General features: G+C 41.8%; 2 protein-coding genes and 1 non-coding gene across 4 annotated transcripts; 1 reads left to right on the forward strand and 2 right to left on the reverse strand.

The window, feature by feature from the left end:
- Positions 1-758: 758 nt before the first annotated feature.
- On the reverse strand, positions 759-9,095 carry LOC124859075 (cytochrome c oxidase assembly protein COX20, mitochondrial). Its single transcript, XM_047351569.1, has 4 exons — positions 8,941-9,095; positions 2,934-3,048; positions 1,391-1,454; positions 759-1,305 (listed from the first exon to the last, which is right to left on the reverse strand). The coding sequence occupies exons 1-4, from the start codon at positions 8,971-8,973 to the stop codon at positions 1,161-1,163; spliced, it is 357 nt and encodes a 118-aa protein (XP_047207525.1). The 5' UTR covers positions 8,974-9,095; the 3' UTR covers positions 759-1,160.
- A 741-nt stretch (positions 9,096-9,836) lies between these two features.
- On the reverse strand, positions 9,837-9,908 carry trnae-uuc. Its single transcript has one exon. It is a non-coding gene; the product is annotated as a tRNA-Glu (tRNA).
- Positions 9,909-10,035: 127 nt separating this feature from the next.
- lhb (luteinizing hormone subunit beta) lies at positions 10,036-18,499 on the forward strand. Of its 2 annotated transcripts, none has more exons than XM_047351568.1 (5): positions 10,036-10,093; positions 10,866-10,959; positions 11,348-11,439; positions 13,410-13,528; positions 17,971-18,499. In XM_047351568.1, exons 3-5 carry the CDS (start codon positions 11,349-11,351, stop codon positions 18,202-18,204), a joined length of 444 nt encoding a protein of 147 aa, XP_047207524.1. In that variant the 5' UTR covers positions 10,036-10,093; positions 10,866-10,959; position 11,348; the 3' UTR covers positions 18,205-18,499. The 2 variants fall into 2 exon arrangements, with proteins under 2 accessions (XP_047207524.1, XP_047207523.1); XM_047351567.1 differs by having other exon boundaries at positions 10,046-10,093; positions 13,407-13,528.
- The last annotated feature ends 2,502 nt before the right edge of the window (positions 18,500-21,001 follow it).

Genomic DNA, 21,001 nt, shown 5'->3' on the forward strand with positions numbered 1-21,001 from the left:
TGCATGTCTGGTTTAGTGATCGCTGTAAATCATGCTTTAAGTGAGTGGCTGTTTGCAGGCTTGTCTGTCCTGTGTGTCACTGTGTTGCCTTGAGTTGAACTGAACCAAGCCAGGCTGTGCCCCACCTCTCGGCCTTTATGCATCAGCTACTGTTGTCCAGATGATGATGTCAGAAACATTCCTCGGGGACATTTATGGATCAAACCTCCCTTTTTAGCACATTGCAAAGCTGCTCTAGTGGATTTAGATCTGGTGACCCAAGTGGGACTCCATGTGGTGATCTGCTGCTGTCACATATTTACTTTAAGCTTTTCTATGCTGTGAGTTCAGACATGGTTTTCTGCATACCTTGTTGTTACAAGAAGTTATTTGAGCTACTGTTCGCTTCCTATAATCTCTAACACTTCTCCCCATTCTCATCTGACCTCTGACATCTATAAGATGTTTTCTGACCACACAACAGCCAATCACTGGATGTTTTCGCTTTCTTTGGACCATGCTCTGCAAACCCAAGTGATGGTTCTCTGCAAATCCCAGTAGATCTGACTAGGCTGCCTGGCATCAACAACCATGCCACATTCAAAGTCACTTAAATCCCCCTACGTTTGCTTTGAACTTCAGCAAGTCCTCTTTACCACATCTAGATAATTAAGTACAATGAGTTGCTGCCATTTGATTGCCTGATTTTCAATTTGTGTTAAGCAATTGAACTGGTATACCTAATGAGTGCGTAGTGAAGCAAAATTGCATTTCTTTTGTCCAGATGATATTTACTTTATTGATATTAACCTAGACAGGACATCCATTAGGGCTTAGTAGGGGAACCACACCTGTCACACCCAAGCAACAGGACAAATTCAAGGGGTGTCAAAACATTTAACAAACATCTACTGTATATCCTGCTAATAGGAATCACCCTGTTGGGTAACAAACAAAAATCAAACAGAAACATTCATCTGACCGTGGTCAACCATTGGGCTACAAGAATGAGTGAAATGCCACACAGAAAACCTTTGGTTTGACAGACTAGAGACTGCAAAACAAAACAGAACAAAAATAATATATTAGTGGTTGTCTTCAAATACTCATACAGTCAAAGACAGTAGTCAGTGTCCCCTTGATTCTCTCTGTTATAGAGAGGTGGGTTTCTTTGAAGGACGTCACGAGGGACCCGAAGGAGCTTCTGCTTTGGGTTTTTTTGTGGGGTCTAGAACGGTTCCCTCATAAACGACCTTGTTCCTGATGCCCTCCTGTATCACCCTCTGCTGCACACGTAGCTTAGCGTTGTTTATCCTGCAGTAAAACCTGAAATAACACAAAACAGTGAGGAGAGCAGCTTTTCTTTCAGAGGGGAAATGTAAACAAACCGTAAGAATCATGGAGAACGTACCAAGACCCAAGAGTGGTGAGCATGAATCCAGCAAAACCTACGTCGAAGGAGCGCTTCACTCGACCTGATGACAACAGGAGAGAGAGTTAGAGGGAGAGAAGTGCCAGACATAGAGTCATGATTGGAAGCAAGTACAGCTTCTTTGATTTGAGAGAAAATGGGCACCAAGTTGTATTAACGTATAATCAAGGTTATGAAAAACAGCCACATAAAAAGTGAATACAATTTCTTGATTCAGATGCCATTTTGCTAACCTAAGTCATGTGTAGATGTCTTTTATTTAAAGAGAGGTTTTCCTCCTTTCAACCCTGTATTTTTCCAACAGTGCTGTCCTAATCTCTAAAGTGTAACTAACATACTGAGAAGAGTCTGAAGTGGAGCGGATGGCTTTTAAGGATTTCTCTCACCACTGATGACCACACAGTGAACCTGCCAGGCTGTCGACTCAATCAAGTCATCCACTTGTGTTTTTATAGAGGTACAGTAAAGCCAACTTCTGCATCTTTTTTTTAACTTTTTATTAAACAGTTGCAGAAAATGTCAAATGTAATGTGGTAAAATGTAGTAGTACATTGTGGTTCTTCTGAGGTGGTACAGTGCCTTGCAAAAGTATTCCACCCCCTCCCTTTGGCATTTTTCATGTTTTGTTGCCTCCCAACCTGGAATTAAAACAGATTGTTGGAGAGTTTGGAGCATTTCATTTACAGAACATGCCTACAGCTTTGAAGATGTTTTATTTTTTTACTATGAAGCAAACAACAAATAGGACAAACTAACAGCCCCCTACAGTCAGGACCTTTGTAGAGCCACCTTTTGCAGCTGCAAGTCACTGTGGATACATCTCTATGAGCTTGCTACATCTTACCACTGGGATTTTACCCATTCCTCAAAGCAAAACTCCTTCATGTTGGATGGTTTTCACTTGTGAACAGTGATCTTCACATTTAACCACAGATTCTCAATTGGGTTGAGGTCTGGACTTTGACTAAGCCATTCGAACACATTCAAATATTTCCCCTTAAACGTCCCAGTCTCAAATCACAGGCAGACTGATAGAAGTTTTGCTCAGGAATATCCATGTATTTAGCACCATCCATCTTTCTCTTGACTCGAGCCAGTTTTCCAGTCTTTGGTGCTGGAAAACATTTTTACAGCATGATGCTGCCACCACCATGTTTTGCTGTGGGGATGTTGTTCTTAGGGTAATGGGACAGGTAAAAAAGCCAGGCAAGGCACTGCATTTACTTCTTTCTCTAGTCTTAAACTGATCACGTGATCAATGCTAATTTCTCTAAAACCTATTTTAGGGTCTATTTCATTGTTACAATGACTCTGTTGGAGCACAAATCAACTTTTGTGACAGGCTTTGAAGATTAAATTAAAATTAACCCTCTATGATAGAAAATTATGCTTACAATTGAGAACAAGATTATATTTTAGATTAATTACTTCTTTTATATTCAGATTCCTTTAACAGCGGCTTAGAAAACGAGAAACAGATGATCCTTAAAAAACTGAAAACATAACTACAAACAAGACTTACTGGTGGCCAGAAAATAAAGCATGCCAGCAGCTACGGAGCCTCCAGCTCCATGCAGGATGGCATCTCTGGCACATGGTGTCCTCTGGACATCCAGGATCCCCAACAGTCTAAAACCCTAACAAACACAGACAAGGAAAGGGAAAGAAAGCTCTTTAAGTCATGATGGAGAGCAACACTGATATCTACATATTCTCACACATAGCGTCATCTGTCGGGCATTACTGTAAACCATAAAGCCTATTTTGTCTGCATTGTAATCCTCATCTTAAATAGTATGTAAATATGATGACATTTCTGCTCTCGGTGGAGGAAGACGCTTTTTCTCTGTCTCCCGCACCCCTCCCATATCTGCCCTGCTTCAGCTCTGTGTCTTGTCTTCTTTTTGGAGCCTCTTTTTGCATATCTTCCAAATTCTGAGTTATGGATTTGGTCAGCTGGTCTCTCAATGCAATTGATCAAATTTTCTCGACGAGAAGCCAGGGTGAAGGAGAGCCCAACTTGCTCGGACTGGACGTTTTTCTCTGGATACACAATGGACTCCTGGCAGAAGTGGAGGATTGTGTGTTTGTTGATAATGTCAGTCGAGGATGTGGAAGATGTGTATATAATTGGATGTTTGATATCAGGATTTCTGCTTTTTGGAGTCAGCGGTTACCTGGCATATCGAGAAATTTGGAGAATGTCAGCAGCTGTTCTGGCAATTGTGAAGCTGCCTGGCATGTGTGATGGGATCTTCAGGGCGATCAGCACTCAGACTGAGATGTTACGTGAGCTGAATCGCAGACTGGATGTGATCCTTAGGATCACAGGCAGGTTGCAGTTCCTGGACTCAGGGGTGAAATGGGATAAATCTTGGAGAAAGTTGTTCGCTCGGATCTGGCGAAAGACCAGGAATTTGGCTGTTTGGATTCGCCTTTGAGAAGCACCAGCGAGACTCTCAAGGCTAACGGAAAATTAAGAGTCAGCCTAACCCAAATAATTATTGTTTTTCTGAATCTGGCTCCCCTGCACGGCCTTGATGGCTGGCTATCTTCAACTTCTCCTAGAAGTTATGTAAACATGACGCTCTGCTCCCTCTGCCCTCTCCCTTCCCTGAGGACATCTGTGGACCTGCTCAGAACTTTGTGGCCGGTTGATGAACATTCCAACGTACCATCAAGGACAATGGTCTCTGGGACAGTGCTTCATGGACTTACTTGCACACACACACATGCTCAAGATAAACATATGCACCCCCTCACACCACCTTCACCGTTCCCGGCATGATGTTGTTTTATAAACTTGTTGCTTCTTTGTGCTGAGGTTTTTTGCAATCTCAAACTGTATCCTGCTAAGGATAAAGTGTGAAATATGATTTTTTTCCCTCTACTTACCTAACGTGGCCTCTTTTCTCATCTAGCAAGAGCAGCGCCTGTGAGTGGGCAGCAAAGCCTCGGTGACCCGTCCCCCCCTGTCTTGTGTCATGACGTCTGTTTGGATGGGTTGTACTGGAATTCTAATTTCCCCTCGGGGATCAATAAAGTATCTTTGAATTGAATTGAATTAAGGATTGCTGTTTAAATAACTGAATCATAAAATTTAAAACTAAGGCACGGTAAGTTTATTTATGCAGCACCATTCATACACAAGGCAATCCAAACAGTAATGTCTAATGAGTTAAAGGAACCAACTGTTTCTGCACATCTCAGGTTTTCAGGCTGTTTGTTCTATTTGTTCTATCAAAATCTATTCTTTGACAAACAGCATTACAGCATTTCCTTAATAAGAGTGCTGGGTGGCACTCCTTTAGTTTTCAAACTATCACTGTCCATTTCGTATGACCGGAAATACTTCAAGACTCCAAGTATAGAAGACTACTTTCAGCCAGATGACTGGCAATGTGCAGAAACAGGTGGGGGCAGGGGGAGTACTGCATTGCTCTAGCACTTTCTGTGACATTTCATCCAGTGCTTTAAGTGGGCCGGTATGCAGAGTTGGATGACAGCTGGAGCACTCTCGAACAGTCCTCTGGCTCTGCACGTAAAAAAAGAAGGGCTGACTCAGCAAGCTAGCGTTAGCGCATGCATCAGGGAACCGGATGCTGCATAAACGCCTGTCGCTGTTGATTCTGCCGCCGAAAGAGAGCCAACAAAAACATAAGGCAAGATGACCAGTGGCCAGACTGTTGGTCAAAGGATCGAGTGCAGTATTTCACACACAGAATAATTGTAGAGACCCTGCTGGCTGGTCAGTATACTGAGTTTTTGAAAATATTGACATATATTCAGATAAAAGGTAAGATAATATTACTGAAGTGGAATGGGTTTGTTGAGGCCAAGCCTAATACTGAGAAAAAAATTTATTTTACTGAAGGAAACCTTAACAGTAATAAGCTTATCAGAATCTCACGTCTAAAAGGGACTTATCACTTCTTTATGTTTTCAAGGATCTTTATTTTAAAATGTTATTTTTTATGTCCATTAACGCCCTGAGGCTTGAAGGTAATAAAAGTGGCTTCATGACACTTTGAATTTAGCTCATGTGGACTTGATTTAGAACTGGCTTAGTTCTTTTGTTCTTTGTAATTGGTAGGCAATAGAAATATTGAGGTTTAGATTAATAGATAGCTCTTTATAAAAATATTATCCATGTTTCTGTTCCATATTAGCATGACATTAAGGTGAGTACCGGCACTTATTTTTTTCCACTTAAAGCACTGATCTCATTCAAGGGATTTTAAACCGCATGGCGGTGTTACGTCGATTCGCGTTTCCCCATCAGATACGGTTTCCCCAGCGTCTCCTTGCCGCTCACGCGGCAAAAAAGGCGCGTGCTTGTTGCAGGCTCGGAACCGTCGCGCTGTGCTCGCGCCACAGGGGAACTACGGTAACCCTGAAAGCTCGCTCAAATGTCGTGTTTCGGAGAAGTCCATATACATTTGTTTAGCTAGTGTGTTATTAGATAAACTAATATATCATAATTTTATAGATAGATAGATAGATAGATGTAAATATAACGACACATATTTACATACACACACACAGACGTATATATACAGGTCCTTCTCAAAATATTAGCATATTGTGATAAAGTTCATTATTTTCCATAATGTCATGATGAAAATTTAACATTCATATATTTTAGATTCATTGCACACTAACTGAAATATTTCAGGTCTTTTATTGTCTTAATACGGATGATTTTGGCATACAGCTCATGAAAACCCAAAATTCCTATCTCACAAAATTAGCATATCATTAAAAGGGTCTCTAAACGAGCTATGAACCTAATCATCTGAATCAACGAGTTAACTCTAAACACCTGCAAAAGATTCCTGAGGCCTTTAAAACTCCCAGCCTGGTTCATCACTCAAAACCCCAATCATGGGTAAGACTGCCGACCTGACTGCTGTCCAGAAGGCCACTATTGACACCCTCAAGCAAGAGGGTAAGACACAGAAAGAAATGTCTGAACGAATAGGCTGTTCCCAGAGTGCTGTATCAAGGCACCTCAGTGGGAAGTCTGTGGGAAGGAAAAAGTGTGGCAGAAAACGCTGCACAACGAGAAGAGGTGACCGGACCCTGAGGAAGATTGTGGAGAAGGGCCGATTCCAGACCTTGGGGGACCTGCAGAAGCAGTGGACTGAGTCTGGAGTAGAAACATCCAGAGCCACCGTGCACAGGCGTGTGCAGGAAATGGGCTACAGGTGCCGCATTCCCCAGACCTGGGCTACAGAGAAGCAGCACTGGACTGTTGCTCAGTGGTCCAAAGTACTTTTTTCGGATGAAAGCAAATTCTGCATGTCATTCGGAAATCAAGGTGCCAGAGTCTGGAGGAAGACTGGGGAGAAGGAAATGCCAAAATGCCAGACGTCCAGTGTCAAGTACCCACAGTCAGTGATGGTCTGGGGTGCTGTGTCAGCTGCTGGTGTTGGTCCACTGTGTTTTATCAAGGGCAGGGTCAATGCAGCTAGCTATCAGGAGATTTTGGAGCACTTCATGCTTCCATCTGCTGAAATTCTTTATGGAGATGAAGATTTCATTTTTCAGCACGACCTGGCACCTGCTCACAGTGCCAAAACCACTGGTAAATGGTTTACTGACCATGGTATCACTGTGCTCAATTGGCCTGCCAACTCTCCTGACCTGAACCCCATAGAGAATCTGTGGGATATTGTGAAGAGAACATTGAGAGACTCAAGACCCAACACTCTGGATGAGCTAAAGGCTGCTATCGAAGCATCCTGGGCCTCCATAAGACCTCAGCAGTGCCACAGGCTGATTGCCTCCATGCCACGCCGCATTGAAGCAGTCATTTCTGCAAAAGGATTCCCGACCAAGTATTGAGTGCATAACTGTACATGATTATTTGAAGGTTGACGTTTTTTGTATTAAAAACACTTTTCTTTTATTGGTCGGATGAAATATGTTAATTTTGTGAGATAGGAATTTTGGGTTTTCATGAGCTGTATGCCAAAATCATCCGTATTAAGACAATAAAAGACCTGAAATATTTCAGTTAGTGTGCAATGAATCTAAAATATATTAATATTAAATTTTCATCATTACATTATAGAAAATAATGAACTTTATCACAATATGCTAATTTTTTGAGAAGGACCTGTATATATATATATAGAGAGAGAGAGACTACAGATATCTATACTGTTGTGATCCTATATGGTCCTATAAATGTACTATAAACCCTGTCAGATTCCCCCTGCATAAAACAGGGGAAACGGTATCTGACGGTCCTATAAACTCCATCTGATGGATCTCCACACCCTGTCAGATACCGTTTCCCCTGTGTTAAAAAGGGGGAAGGCATCCTGATGGATCTCCACACCCTGTCAGATACCGTTTCCCCTGTGTTAAAAAGGGGGAAGGCATCCTGATGGATCTCCACACCCTGTCAGATAGCGTTCCCCCTTTTTAACACAGGGGAAACGGTGGAGGGTTTATAGTACATTTATAGGACCATATAGGATCACAACAGTATAGATATCTGTAGTCTCTCTCTCTCTCTATATATATATATACGTCTGTGTGTGTGTATATAAATATGTGTCGCTATATCTATCTATCTATCTATCTATCTATCTATCTATCTATCTATCTATCTATCTATCTATCTATCTATCTATCTATCTATAAAATGATGATATATTAGTTTATCTAATAACACACTAGCTAAACAAATGTATATGGACTTCTCCGAAACACGACATTTGAGCTTTCAGGGTTACCGTAGTTCCCCTGTGGTGCGAGCACAGCGCGACGGTTCCGAGCCTGCAACAAGCACGCGCCTTTTTTGCCGCATGAGCGGCAAGGAGACGCTGGGGAAACCGTATCTGATGGGGAAACGCGAATCGACGTAACAGCGGAAAGGTTTAGCCAACTAGAACTATACCTTGATACCAGCTAACAGGCCCATGTCTGCTCTGTGACCACTTAGAGCGTGTTTCATGTCAACCCATTCCTTTATTTACACCAAGTCTGCAGCTGCCTATTGTACTGCAGTAGCTGGATTGTTAATAATGCAACTGGCTAAGACTTCCCCTAGAAATTGTTTTTAAATTCCGATTTCTTTTTGAGCAGATCATGGACCATTTGGACATTGTACCTTGGACTGCACCAAATTTGCTCGATTTCACACAAAGTATCATAGAGCAGAGTAAAATGTCGTGCTGTGGAGACATGATCTGGTAAACTATTGTTACTGATGTAGTTCCGTGTGTCTCAAAGAGTAGCAAAGGTGAACTGATGAAGGTTGTCATTTACATGTTTCTGAGCCTGTTAGCGCTCGTTTTATTTTGGCTGACAATGCCTTTGTGTTTTTTCTTTAAAAATAATAAAATTAAAAATATATTAAGGTTAAGGGAATGAAATTAGAATAGGCAACATTTAAGGACAATTGATAGACTTAACTAATGGTGACCTCGTGAAAAGTAGAAACTGCTAAATCATTTTCTAATCATTACTAAATTAGTTTCTCCACGTAACAGTAAATAGGAACACAGAGCTCTGACCTTATTCCGACTAGCCTCATCTTCTCCTGCCATCGCCGCGCAGCCTCAGTGTCCTTTGAAGTTTATCTCGGGTAAAAACAGCTTCATGCCTGAACTACAGTTTTTGTAACTGCGCTGCATATGCGCATGCGCTAGGTCCGCTTGTAATAGCCGTCGGCAAACGAGTATAAAAAGGATGTTTGGTTCCGGCCCCACCTAACGCTCTGCTCCTGTCATTGTTCACTCACAAATATCTCTGAGAAATGAAACTGTTGTATTTGCTGTAAATGTAATAAATATAATAAACAACCTGCTTATGTATTTTTCGGTTTGTTGCGTACAAATAAATGTGTATGTTTAGGCTAAAATATGATTGCTGCCTTTCTCTCTCTCTCTAACTGTACATTTTTTTGTTTATTTACAGTGACAAACAAACAAACAAAAAATATAATACCATTTCATTTCATTCTTTTTTTAACTCTGAAAATAGTGAAGCTGATTTATTCCTTTCATTCACATGAATAAACTTTTTTTTTATATATAAACAAGAATCCCAAGCTGATTAACGTGATGGGTCATCTAAACCAACTGTAAACGCACTCATCCTTCAGGAACCATGACGCTCTAAACAAGAGGATCAAAATCTAAAGTTTACAAAGCCAAACGGGAAGCATGTCAGGGCGATCGTTAAATGATTAAAGAGGATTAACTCACCAGGAGATGGACCGTTATCAGACTGTCTACATTATGTTGTTTTACATCATAAAATTATTTATTTATATTTCTGCGAAACCAAGAGTTGTATTCTGATTTTAAAGTTTCTGAAAACACGATTGTATTAAACGATGATAATGTTAATTGAGCAAATTTCAAGCAAAGGGTAGACATTGCAGATCAAGTGTATGAGAAAAAGCACATTCCCATACCGGGAGTCGAACCCGGGCCGCCTGGGTGAAAACCAGGAATCCTAACCGCTAGACCATATGGGAGACATCACCCACAACGGTTCGTGACGCTCATTTCGCAGCTAAACGCAGTGGTATAGTCACTCATTTTCTACCGCTTATTCCATAGTGGGTCGCGGGGGAGCTGGTGCATATCTCCAGCAGTCTATTGGCGAGAGGCGGGGTACACCCTGGACAGGTCGCCAGTCCATCGCAGGGACATAAGAAAAGTGAGAAGGCTAATTACCCCAACTATAATTAATGAAGTTGAGATGCTATTTGTCTGTGTAAAGATTTATTAGATAATTTTTTTCCCTCATTGTCATCAGGTCTACGTGTTCTACTTGTTTAATGAGATTCAAACCATCAAAAGTGTTAATAAATAGGTTATACCTGCAACCTTCACTACAGTCTGCATGCAAGGCAGCCATACTGAATACTTAATACCGACACCAGGGGGCGTTCTTGTTGAATTTTTGTTTCAAAACTTAGAATATGTGATTTCTCAGTACAAATAGAAAACATTATTATATGATAACTATTGGATCAAATTTGCCATTAGGAACCTACATTCAGCCACTATTAGCATTGTGGTGTCTATTGAATTTTCTTATGAGTTTTCTTATCAGGTTATGTGTCTTGCCTAAGGACACAATGACCGAGACAGACAGAGCGGGGGTTCCAACCGGCAACCCACCGGTTACAGGACAAATACCTACCACTGTCACCACCGTCATCCCAAACTGTTGTTAAATTTATAGTTTGTCATTTATCTTTATTGTTCTATGTTGCTTCATATGTTGCTTCACATCAGGTTGAGCTGCAACCCTGTAAATTCAATATTCTTTGCCCAGGGGCTCTACTCCAGTCCCAGTGACCTTGAGCAAGGCCCTGCTCTTAATCCTGATAGCTTGGTGTTCCAGGATGTGAAAATGACTCAGTGAGAGGTTGATCCCTGGGATGAATAAAGGTTTTAACAATGTTCCATCCTTGTACCGAAAGCAGGAAATCAGGGTTGATCCGAGCACCTCCCCGCTGCTGTATAAAGACCGGGGAGGATAGGTTCCCCTTCACACTGCCTGCAAACACCTAAGAGGTAAGTTTGTGCTGCTATTGTCAACCAGACAATTTTTCCATTAATGTAAATGAGAACATGATGTATTTTTTTATTATTAATTTAAAATGTGAAGAAACAGCAAAAAGAAAACATCAAGTTGTACAATTTCATAGTAAGGTTATAGACTTTGTTTAATGTGAATCTTTTTATTTATTTGTACATGTGTTACTGAACCCAGGACTTCCAGAAGGTAAAGGGTCAAAGATATGCAGATTTTAATCAAATTTGAGCATTTTATCAAAACATTGTTTAATGCTCAATATGGCATGGTGGAAAAATGTAAGAGTTATGTCCTGAAAAACCAAGCAGTTATTGTTGGAATATTAATTGGATAAGTAACAATTCCTCCCCTTGTTTGTATTTTAAGGATGATGGCTCAGGACAGAAGAATGAAGTTGTCACTGATGGTGTGTTTGTTTCTGGGATCCTCCTCATTAATTTGGTCCCTTACCCCAGCAGGTAATAATATTAATAGTAATTATAAAACAAAAAAATCATGTAGACGGATTTTTAATCAAAGTTAGGAAAAAATATATATATATTTGAAGACGTTTAGGGTTTCGGTAGGATTTCAGAGACACTCACCAGAGAATATATATTATAGATTGCTATCAAAAGTGTATGCATCTCTGGTAAAATGCTAGGTTTTTGAGATGTAAAAAATTAGTTTAAGACTTTTTCCAAATATAGTGCAAAACTCAATTGAAAAACAATCAAATTTGGAAGATAAATAAAATAAATACATAAATAAGGTGCAATAATCTGCTGTTATAAGTGTGCACATCCTTATACTACAACTTTTTCAAAACACTATTTTCATTTATTTCCAGCATTTGGTCTTCTTTGATGAGAGTCCATCAGCGTCTTATGTGTGGACAAAACATTTTATTATTCTAGATTGAGAAAGTTCTCCAAATCTCAGATGGTGGGGATATCTCTTGTCCACATTCCTCACCATGGAGATTTTCTGTCAAATTTAGTTCTGGATTCTGACCATTTGGAAATGGCCTGGTCAATTTCCTTTTGTGGAATTATTGTTTTTTGTGGATTTGCATGTATGTTAGGACTTACAGGGATTTATAAAAAATACATTCCTCTTTAGTATTCTGGACAGAAACCTGAGTGTATTGGGTCCAAACTAACTGTCAAATGGTATTCATACTTCCTCCCCATTGATAAAAACCTGCACGGTGGGTGTTGTGTTTTTTCGGCAGTGTTCAGCCTTGCTTTGTTGCCAAACATACCAAAAGTTCCAGCTTGGTGTCATCAGACTGTAACACATTCTTCCTCAAGGTTTTGGAGATTTATGTAAGCCTGGACTTCTTCTTTGGAAGAAAGGAGGTCTGTCCCTCAACCCTATTCCCTAGTCAATGTATAGAATACAGGAGATTGCTGTCACATGTAGAACACAACCAGCACCGAGGCTCTTTGAAGCTGCTGTCAGCTTCTTGGCTGTGTCTCTGACCTGTTTCATTCTCAGCTTTGCAGTAATTTTGGATCATCAGCATCTGTTTTTTTTAAGTGTCCCCATTGTCTTATATTTTCTCCAAATATCGGTTACTGTCTTAACTGGTGTATGAACAATACATTGAAATTTTTATATCTTTCTCATGAAATATACCTTTATACAATGACATCCTTTTGATCTTTTGTAAACTCCGCAAAGTATTGCTTTAGTTGCAGGATAAAATTGAGCAACTATCAGGCAGGTCCTCCTAGAAGAACTGAAAGGCATTTCTGGTTAATAAGATTCACTATGACTGATGTTAGATGTGAAGTCAAGAAGGCTGAAACTGAATTTAAAATATGTTTCAAAAAGTATTAGTTTCAGGGTGTGCACTTTTTTGCAACCAACTTATTGCAGTTTTAAATGTTTTAATATAAATGAGCTTATTTTTTTACTGGAATTGAAAACAAATAATCACAATGTGTGTGGAAAACGTTTTAAATAGATTTTTTGCATAATAAAATCCTGACCTTTTACCAGGGGTATGTACACTTATGAAAACCACTGTAATTCATGTTGACTTATAACTAAGGTTGAATGAAAAGATCAATTGCTTTTAGGAAAGGAGACTCTTTCTTACCTTAATCTTCTATCCATCTATCCATCTATCCATCCATAGATCAAACAGTTTGCATACCTAAACTCAAATGAACTTAACTTAAATCCTCAATACTGTAATTTTAACTATGATCTTTATACACTTTAATTAATTAGCTCACTGAGAATAAACACACATGTTTTGTTTTTAAATCAGATAAAGAGATGCTTTTTAAAATTTTCAGAATGGAAGTGATGGATCAAGCTGGCGATAAATCCATGGGTGTTCTAAAATGAATATTTGTAGGAAAAGAGTTTGTCCAGTGAGATAAAATGTGCCAGGAATCTTTCATTTCTAAATAAGTTGCCTTTTTTCCAACAGCAGCAGCCTTTCAGCTCCCACGCTGCCAGCTCATCAACCAGACAATATCTCTAGAGAAGAAGGGCTGTTCTGGCTGTCACCGAGTGGAAACAACCATCTGCAGTGGGTACTGCACAACCAAGGTCGGTGGTGATATTCAAAGAAAAATGTGGAAATGAAATGAAAGAGTTTTAACCCTGCAAATTTACTGCTTGGAGAGGCTGTCGTGCTTTGGTAGCAGATTCTTGAAACAATTTCATCTTAAGTTTGGGAAAAAATATTCCAACTGTTGGACAGATTGAGTAAAACAAATATGTAAAGGGGACCCCACTCTTGGTGAGAGAATTAACTGAAATCTATATTTCCAATTCTCTTTAGAGGTTTTCATACGCTGATTAACAAAATGAATTGCATATTACCTTTGGGGCTTTTAATAATACAAGTCTGTTTTCAGGGTGGAATGATGATCCAACTCATAACTTAAAAAAAAAAACATTAATTTGATCTAGTTTTAATTTAATCTAAACAGGTTAAGACTGGATATTTAACTACACTTTTATCCAAAATAGCAGAGTATGTTTTTTATTGAAAATACATCTAAACTATTTCTAAATACTTCATAGATGTCCATGCTAAAACTGGTATATATTGTTTCTAAAAGGGAACGTATTTTTAATATGTTTTTGGATGTTTATTAGAAGTCTAAACAGCATTAAAAGAATAGAATGAGCTGGGCTCAGCATTCACTAAGTACAATATAATTTAAGTGCTAAGTTATCATGAGTACAATTCATGGTTTTATTGTCAGTGTTATAACTTTGTCTTTCTTCTAAACACAGAAATGTCATTACTGCATTATAAGCAACTCAGTCATAGAGGTGCTGACGCTTTAAGAGACATTAGCTCTGGTTAGAAATTATTATTCATACTGAACAACTCCCAGTTTTCTTTCATAAAAGCAAACTGTACATCTTCTCCGGCAATATTGAGAAAACTTCTTGTTATCAGTGAACAGCCTGGAATGCTCAAATGTTTAAAGATACTTTAGATTAAAATGTATGTTGTTTCCATCTGCCAGCACAACACAAATTCATACATTCCTGTAGAATCAGATGAAGCTGTCATTCAGTTTCAGTCTGGGCTTTATGACATTTTCTAAAATGTACATACTTTTCTGATAAACTTACACACTTATAATTATGAGATATATGTGAATGTTTTTAGAGTAGGCTGTTTTGCTTGGTCTAAACTTAGACAACATCGTACTCGTACTCGTACTCATCATCTTCCGCTTATCCGGGACCGGGTCGCAGGGGCAGCAGACTCAGCAGAGACGCCCAGACGTCCCTCTCTCCAGACACCTCCTCCAGCTCCTCCAGGGGGAGCCCAAGGCGTTCCCAGGCCAGCCGAGAGACATAGTCCCTCCAGCGTGTCCTCGGCCGTCCCCTGGGCCTCCTCCTGGTGGGACGTGCCTGGAACACCTCCCGAGGAAGGCCTCCAGGAGGCATCCGGTATAGATGCCCGAGCCACCTCAACTGGCTCCTCTCGATGTGGAGGAGCAGCGGCTCTACTCCGAGCCCCTCCCGGATGGCCGAGCTCCTCACTCTATCTCTAAGGGAGTGCCCAGCCACCCTACGGAGGTAGCTCGTTTCAGCCGCTTGTATCCGGGGTCTCGTTCTTTCGGTCACGACCCAAAGTTCATGGCCATAGGTGAGGGTAGGAACGTAGACCGACCGGTAAATTGAAAGCTTTGCTTTTCGGCTCAGCTCTCTCTTCACCACAACGGACCGGCACAGTGCTCCATTACTGTGGCAGCCGCACCGATCCGTCTGTTGATCTCCCGCTCCATTCTTCCCTCACTTGTGAACAAGACCCCGAGATACTTAAACTCCTCCACTTGAGGCAGGAACTCCCCTCCAACCTGAAGAGGACAAGCCACCCTTTTCCGGTCGAGTACCATGGCCTCGGACTTGGAGGAGCTGATCCTCATCCCAGCCGCTTCACACTCGGCTGCGAACCGCCACAGCGCATGCTGTAGGTCTTGGATAGAGGGGGCCAGCAGGACCACGTCATCCGCAAAAAGAAGAGACGAAATCCACTGGTCCCCAAACCAGACCCCCTCCGACCCTTGGCTGCATCTAGAAATCCTGTCCATAAAAGTTATGAACAGGACCGGTGACAAAGGGCAGCCCTGCCGGAGTCCAACATGCATCGGGAACAGGTCCGACTTAGTGCCGGCAATGCGGACCAAACTCCTCCTCTGCTCGTACAGGGACCGGATGGCCCCTAATAAAGGGCCCCCGATTCCATACTCCTGCAGCACCCCCCACAGGGCAACACGAGGGACACAGTCGAATGCCTTCTCCAGGTCCACAAAACACATGTGAACCGGTTGGGCAAACTCCCATGAACCCTCGAGCACCCTGTAGAGGGTATAGAGCTGGTCCAGTGTTCCACGGCCGGGACGAAAACCACACTGCTCCCCCTGAAGCCGAGGTTCGACTATCGAACTTGTAGTTGGAACACACCTTCCGGTCCCCCTTCTTATGAAGGGGGACCACCACCCAGTCTGCCAGTCCAGAGGCACTGTCCCCGACGCCACACAATATTGAAGAGGCGTGTCAACCATGACAGCCCTACAACATCCAGAGACTTGAGGTACTCAGGGCAGATCTCATCCATCCCCGAAGCCTTGCCACCGCGGAGCTTTTTAACCACCTCGGTGACTTCAGCTTGGGTGATGAAAGAGTCCAACCCCGAGTCCCCAGCCTCTGTTTCCACCACGGAATGCGTGATGGCAGGATTGAGGAGATCCTCGAAGTACTCCTTCCACTGCCCGATAATGTCCTCGGTCGAGGTCAGCAGTCTCCCACCCCCACTATAAACAGTGTTGGTGAAGCACTGCTTCCCCCTCCTGAGGCGCCGGACGGTTTGCCAGAATCGCTTCGAGGCCAACCGTTAGTCCTTCCCCATGGCCTCACCGAACTCCTCCCAGGCCCGAGTTTTTGCCTGTGCCACAGCCCGGGCCACAGCACGCTTGGCCTCAGGGCACCCATCAGCCGCCTCAGGAGTCCCACAAGCCAACCACAGCTGATAGGATTCCTTCTTCAGCTTGACAGCATCCCTTACTGCCGGTGTCCACCACCGGGTTCTGGGATTGCCGCCGCGACAGGCACCGCAGACCTTACGGCCGCAGCTACGGGCAGCAGCATCGACAATAGATGCGGAGAACATGGTCCACTCGGACTCTATGTCTCCAACATCCCCCGGGATCTGGTCGAAGTTCTCCCGGAGGTGGGAGTTGAATACATCCCTGGCCGAGGGCTCCGCCAGGCGTTCCCAGCAGACCCTCACTATGCACTTGGGCCTGCCAAGTCTGTCCGGCTTTCTCCTCCTCCAGCGGATCCAACTCACCACCAGGTAGTGATCAGCGGACAGCTCAGCCCCTCTCTTCACCTGAGTGTCCAAAACATGCGGCCGAAGGTCTGATGATACGACAACAAAGTCGATCATCGACCTCCTGCGTAGGGTGTCCTGGTGCCAAGTGCACTGATGGACACCCTTATGTTTGAACATCGTGTTCGTTATGGACAATCCGTGACTAGCACAGAAGTCCAATAACAAAACACCACTCGGATTCAGATCGGGGAGGCCATTCCTCCCGATCACGCCTCTCCAGGTGTCACTGTCGCTCCCCACGTGGGCGTTGAAGTCCCCCAGCAAAATAATGGAGTCCCCGGGAGGGGCACTATCCAGCACCCCCGACAGGGACGCCAAGAAGGCCGGGTACTCAGCACTACCAGTCGGCCCGTAGGCTGAAATGATAATCAGAGACCTCTCCCCAACCCGAAGGCGCAGGGATACGACCCTCTCATCCACTGGGGTAAACCCCAACACGAGACGGCTGAGCTGGGGGGCAACAAGCAAACCCACACCAGCCCGCCGCCTCTCCTCGTGGGCCACTCCAGAGTAGAAAAGAGTCCAACCCCTCTCAAGGAGATGGGTTCCAGAGCCCACGTTGTGCGCGGAGGAGAGCCCGACTATTTCTAGTCGATATCTCTCGACCTCCCGCACAAGCTCAGGCTCCTTCCCCCCCAGCGAGGTGACGTTCCACGTCCCTAGAGCCAGCCTAAGCATCCGGGGATCGGGCCGCTGAGGTCTCCACCTTCGTCCGCCACCCAATCCTCTTTGCACCGGTCCCTCACGGTTCCCCCTGCAGGTGGTGGGCTCACTGGGGGATGGCCTCGCAAACTGAAATTCATCTTCTAGAATTCTTTCCTAAAGCTCTGACCTCAAACCTCTTGAAAATGTTTGCAGCATGGAAAAAATTAATATGCTAGACCTCGTCGATGGCATATGGTCGAGGTCCAAACTCTGTTAGGGACATTTACCTAAATATCAGTGGGGTCATGTATTTGTACCAGTATGTATAATGTGAACCTTGTATGGATTAGAGAAAATCTCATTTTGAAAACTAATTAAAATTGGTTTATGCATAATCAATCCACCTTTGGAGAAAAACAATTCAGGTGTGTCACTAAAGGCCCCAAAGTAAAGAAAATATTATTTATTCACTTGTTTTCAGGATCCCAACAGGAAGCTACTGTTTAGCAAAGCGTACCAGCATGTGTGCACATATGGGGATTTGCACTACAAGACATTCGAGTTTCCTGATTGTTTGCCCGGAGTTGATCCCGTTGTCACCTACCCTGTTGCTTCAAGCTGCCACTGTAGCGGCTGCGCCATGGCCACATCCGACTGCACCTTTGAGAGCCTTCAGCCTGACTTCTGCATGATTGACATCCTGTTTTACCACTAATATTGTGTAAAACAAGTCTAAGCATGGCATTACTGTGTTATGATATATATGTTGTTTAGCACAAGCATGACAGATAACAGAGAAAATGTTCAACAAAATAATTATGCTTCCCACGTTCAAATTAAAAGTTGAAGAGAAAAACTATGAAATTGTTTTGGCTAATGAGCACATTTAAGCAATCGCTGAGGTACACATTAAATTTGCCCTGGCAGACCCATGCTTCAGGTTTGCTTTAGAGAAAAAAAAGCAGTACAAATGTAAACTTTGCCATTCCAAATAAAAAAGTACAACAGGCCTGCATTGCTGAATTATTTGATGATGTTGAAATTAAACTCACACCACAAATTCGATTTAAAATGAATCCCAACAACATTATAAACAAACAATAAACTAGTACAATGCCTCCACTTTGCCAGATAAGAGGTCACACTGACGTAATCATTAATCAAGTGTAATAAACAGAAACTATTTTCTGAGAGACTGGATTTTGGGTTTTCATTATTTGCAAGCCATAATCATTAACATTGCAAGAAATAAAGGCTTGAAATATTTCACACTATGTGTAATGAATCTATATAATTTCTAGATTTTGCTTTCTGAAATGAGGTACAAGAAATATTGCACTTTTTTACGATTTTGCAGTGCTTTGAGTTGTACCTGTATCCCAGTCAGTTACTGAAGATGGCTTTTATATAAAACAGAGACTTTTTGACAGGAGTTTCTAAACACGGTTTGAGTAGTTATCGACATTCACGTTGGCTTAAAATATATACTTTTTTTTTTAAGAAAATCAACATCAGTGCTAAACTTAATATGGCACTGTATCCCCTGAAATATTCAGCTTGTGCAGCCAGACAGACCTACTAGTGTTTAGATTTATAAATACAGCAAAAGCCTTCATGATGTTGGCTAGAAATAATAACTTTAATCTGATGCTTAAAGCTCACCATGAACACAACACTAAATATAGAACAAAAATACAGTGAGCTATAAAAAATATTTTGTATTGTGTCTACCATTAAGGAAACAGCAAAGATGGCCCCGACTGTCAAAGGAAGGCCGATGCAGGCAACAGTCAATGTCACCTAATGAAAGACGAGTGCTGCACTGCCATTATAACAGCCACAAGGGTTTAAATTGTAGGAAGAATAGATGGTAGGGTTTGGCTTTCCAATAAAGAAATAATCCATTCTTCTTCCTGAAACCTGTGTAAATAAGATCCATTCACATTGGTCAATCATCATGTCGTTGTTCTTTCAAACTTAGAATGCAGTCAACAAAACAGAGTTGACTTCTTTGTGCTTTGTTTTAGTTTGTAAATATTAACATATCTTCATTAGCACAAGACATGGTGTTTATATTGCATGTGGATTTTATAACTGAGCAGGTGATAACCTTCATTGACAGTTAAGTTCTAAGGAGGGGATAATTCACATTCTCTTATGTCTCTTTTCTGTTGGCCAAAGAAAACACCTATGTTGAAGCAAAAACACAATAGGAACTTATAAAAGTAGGTAGAAGAACAGAGAATGATTATAGTTCCTACAGTGTGAAGCCAAAACAAGTGGGAACTTCCTGAATGTGTGGAAGAAATTCTAAAAAGGTGAATCTTGAAATGAAAGAGACCACTAGGACAGACGTGTGGCCGATTGAATGTATGTAAAGGATTTGTGACCTGTCCAAATGAAAATAGGTTTTTCTGTGCCCGCAAAACTATATCTTCAATGTTCCAAAGCAAATTTTGTAACCAGAAACTTTTATTTTAGGAGTTAAGAGGCAATGGGATCAAAATGCCCCGGGTAAGGGTAACTGTATGAAGATGATCTCTGGGAAAACACAGCCCTGACTCAAATATCTGAGGTATACTTCTAACATGAAATTGTGAAGGTTGGTTCTGGATGTGCAAGAACCGAGGCTACGGCGTACCTTCTGTTAGTTCCGAAAAGGTGGACCTTGCTTCAGGTTACCAGAAGAATGTCTTTTTAGCAGGAGAAATAGAACAAGAGGTGGCCATAACACTGTAGTTTCGGATAAAGCAAATGTAAAAGTAGCCAAACTCCATAATACATTGACGTTACTTCCTGGTGGTAGGAGTTGGCTACTCGCTGTCAAGTTTGATCTTTTTAAGGTCAGTCTTCACACCTGCTCTCAAACATTTATCCAAGGAAAGTGACAGAACACTGTAAATCCAGATAAGTAGAATCTACTTTAAAAAAATCAAGGTAACTCATTGCCTTGAATTGTTTTGAAATGTTTAATTAATGAAGCATTAGTTAAGAGTGAAGTGGACTATGTTCAATGTACTTGAGCCCCTAATGGAATGAAATAGAACTAAAGACACTTAGTTTAAACAATACATGTGAAGTGTCTCGCCCAAGGTTTGAACCAGCAAACCACTGGTTACAAGACGAACCCCTACCACCACAGGGTGGTTTTCCAAATGAACACAATACCCAACAAGCTAACATTAGTTAAGTAACTAAACCTTGAAGAGTTTCAACTTACCATTTTGTGGCTGAATTCACGTCATTCACCAAAGGCTTCAGACTTGGGTCAAATAACTTGCCTACTAGAACTTCATTTGTCAAAACTTTAAATACACTTGCATTCTTTGTCTCAGTTCTGTCTCCAAAAGTTCAGATCTTATCAGTTACACTCTGTTACACTATTTTAAACTAGATTTTGGGCAGGTGGGTGAGGTCAATGCATTGCTAATAGACAAAACTTGATGATATTAAGATGTTTGAGCTCAAACATATATTTACAATAAGATAGGCCATTAAAAAGTACAGTTTAT

The sequence above is a fragment of the Girardinichthys multiradiatus genome, chromosome 22 (assembly GCF_021462225.1).
Source record: "Girardinichthys multiradiatus isolate DD_20200921_A chromosome 22, DD_fGirMul_XY1, whole genome shotgun sequence".
NCBI lineage: Eukaryota > Metazoa > Chordata > Actinopteri > Cyprinodontiformes > Goodeidae > Girardinichthys > Girardinichthys multiradiatus.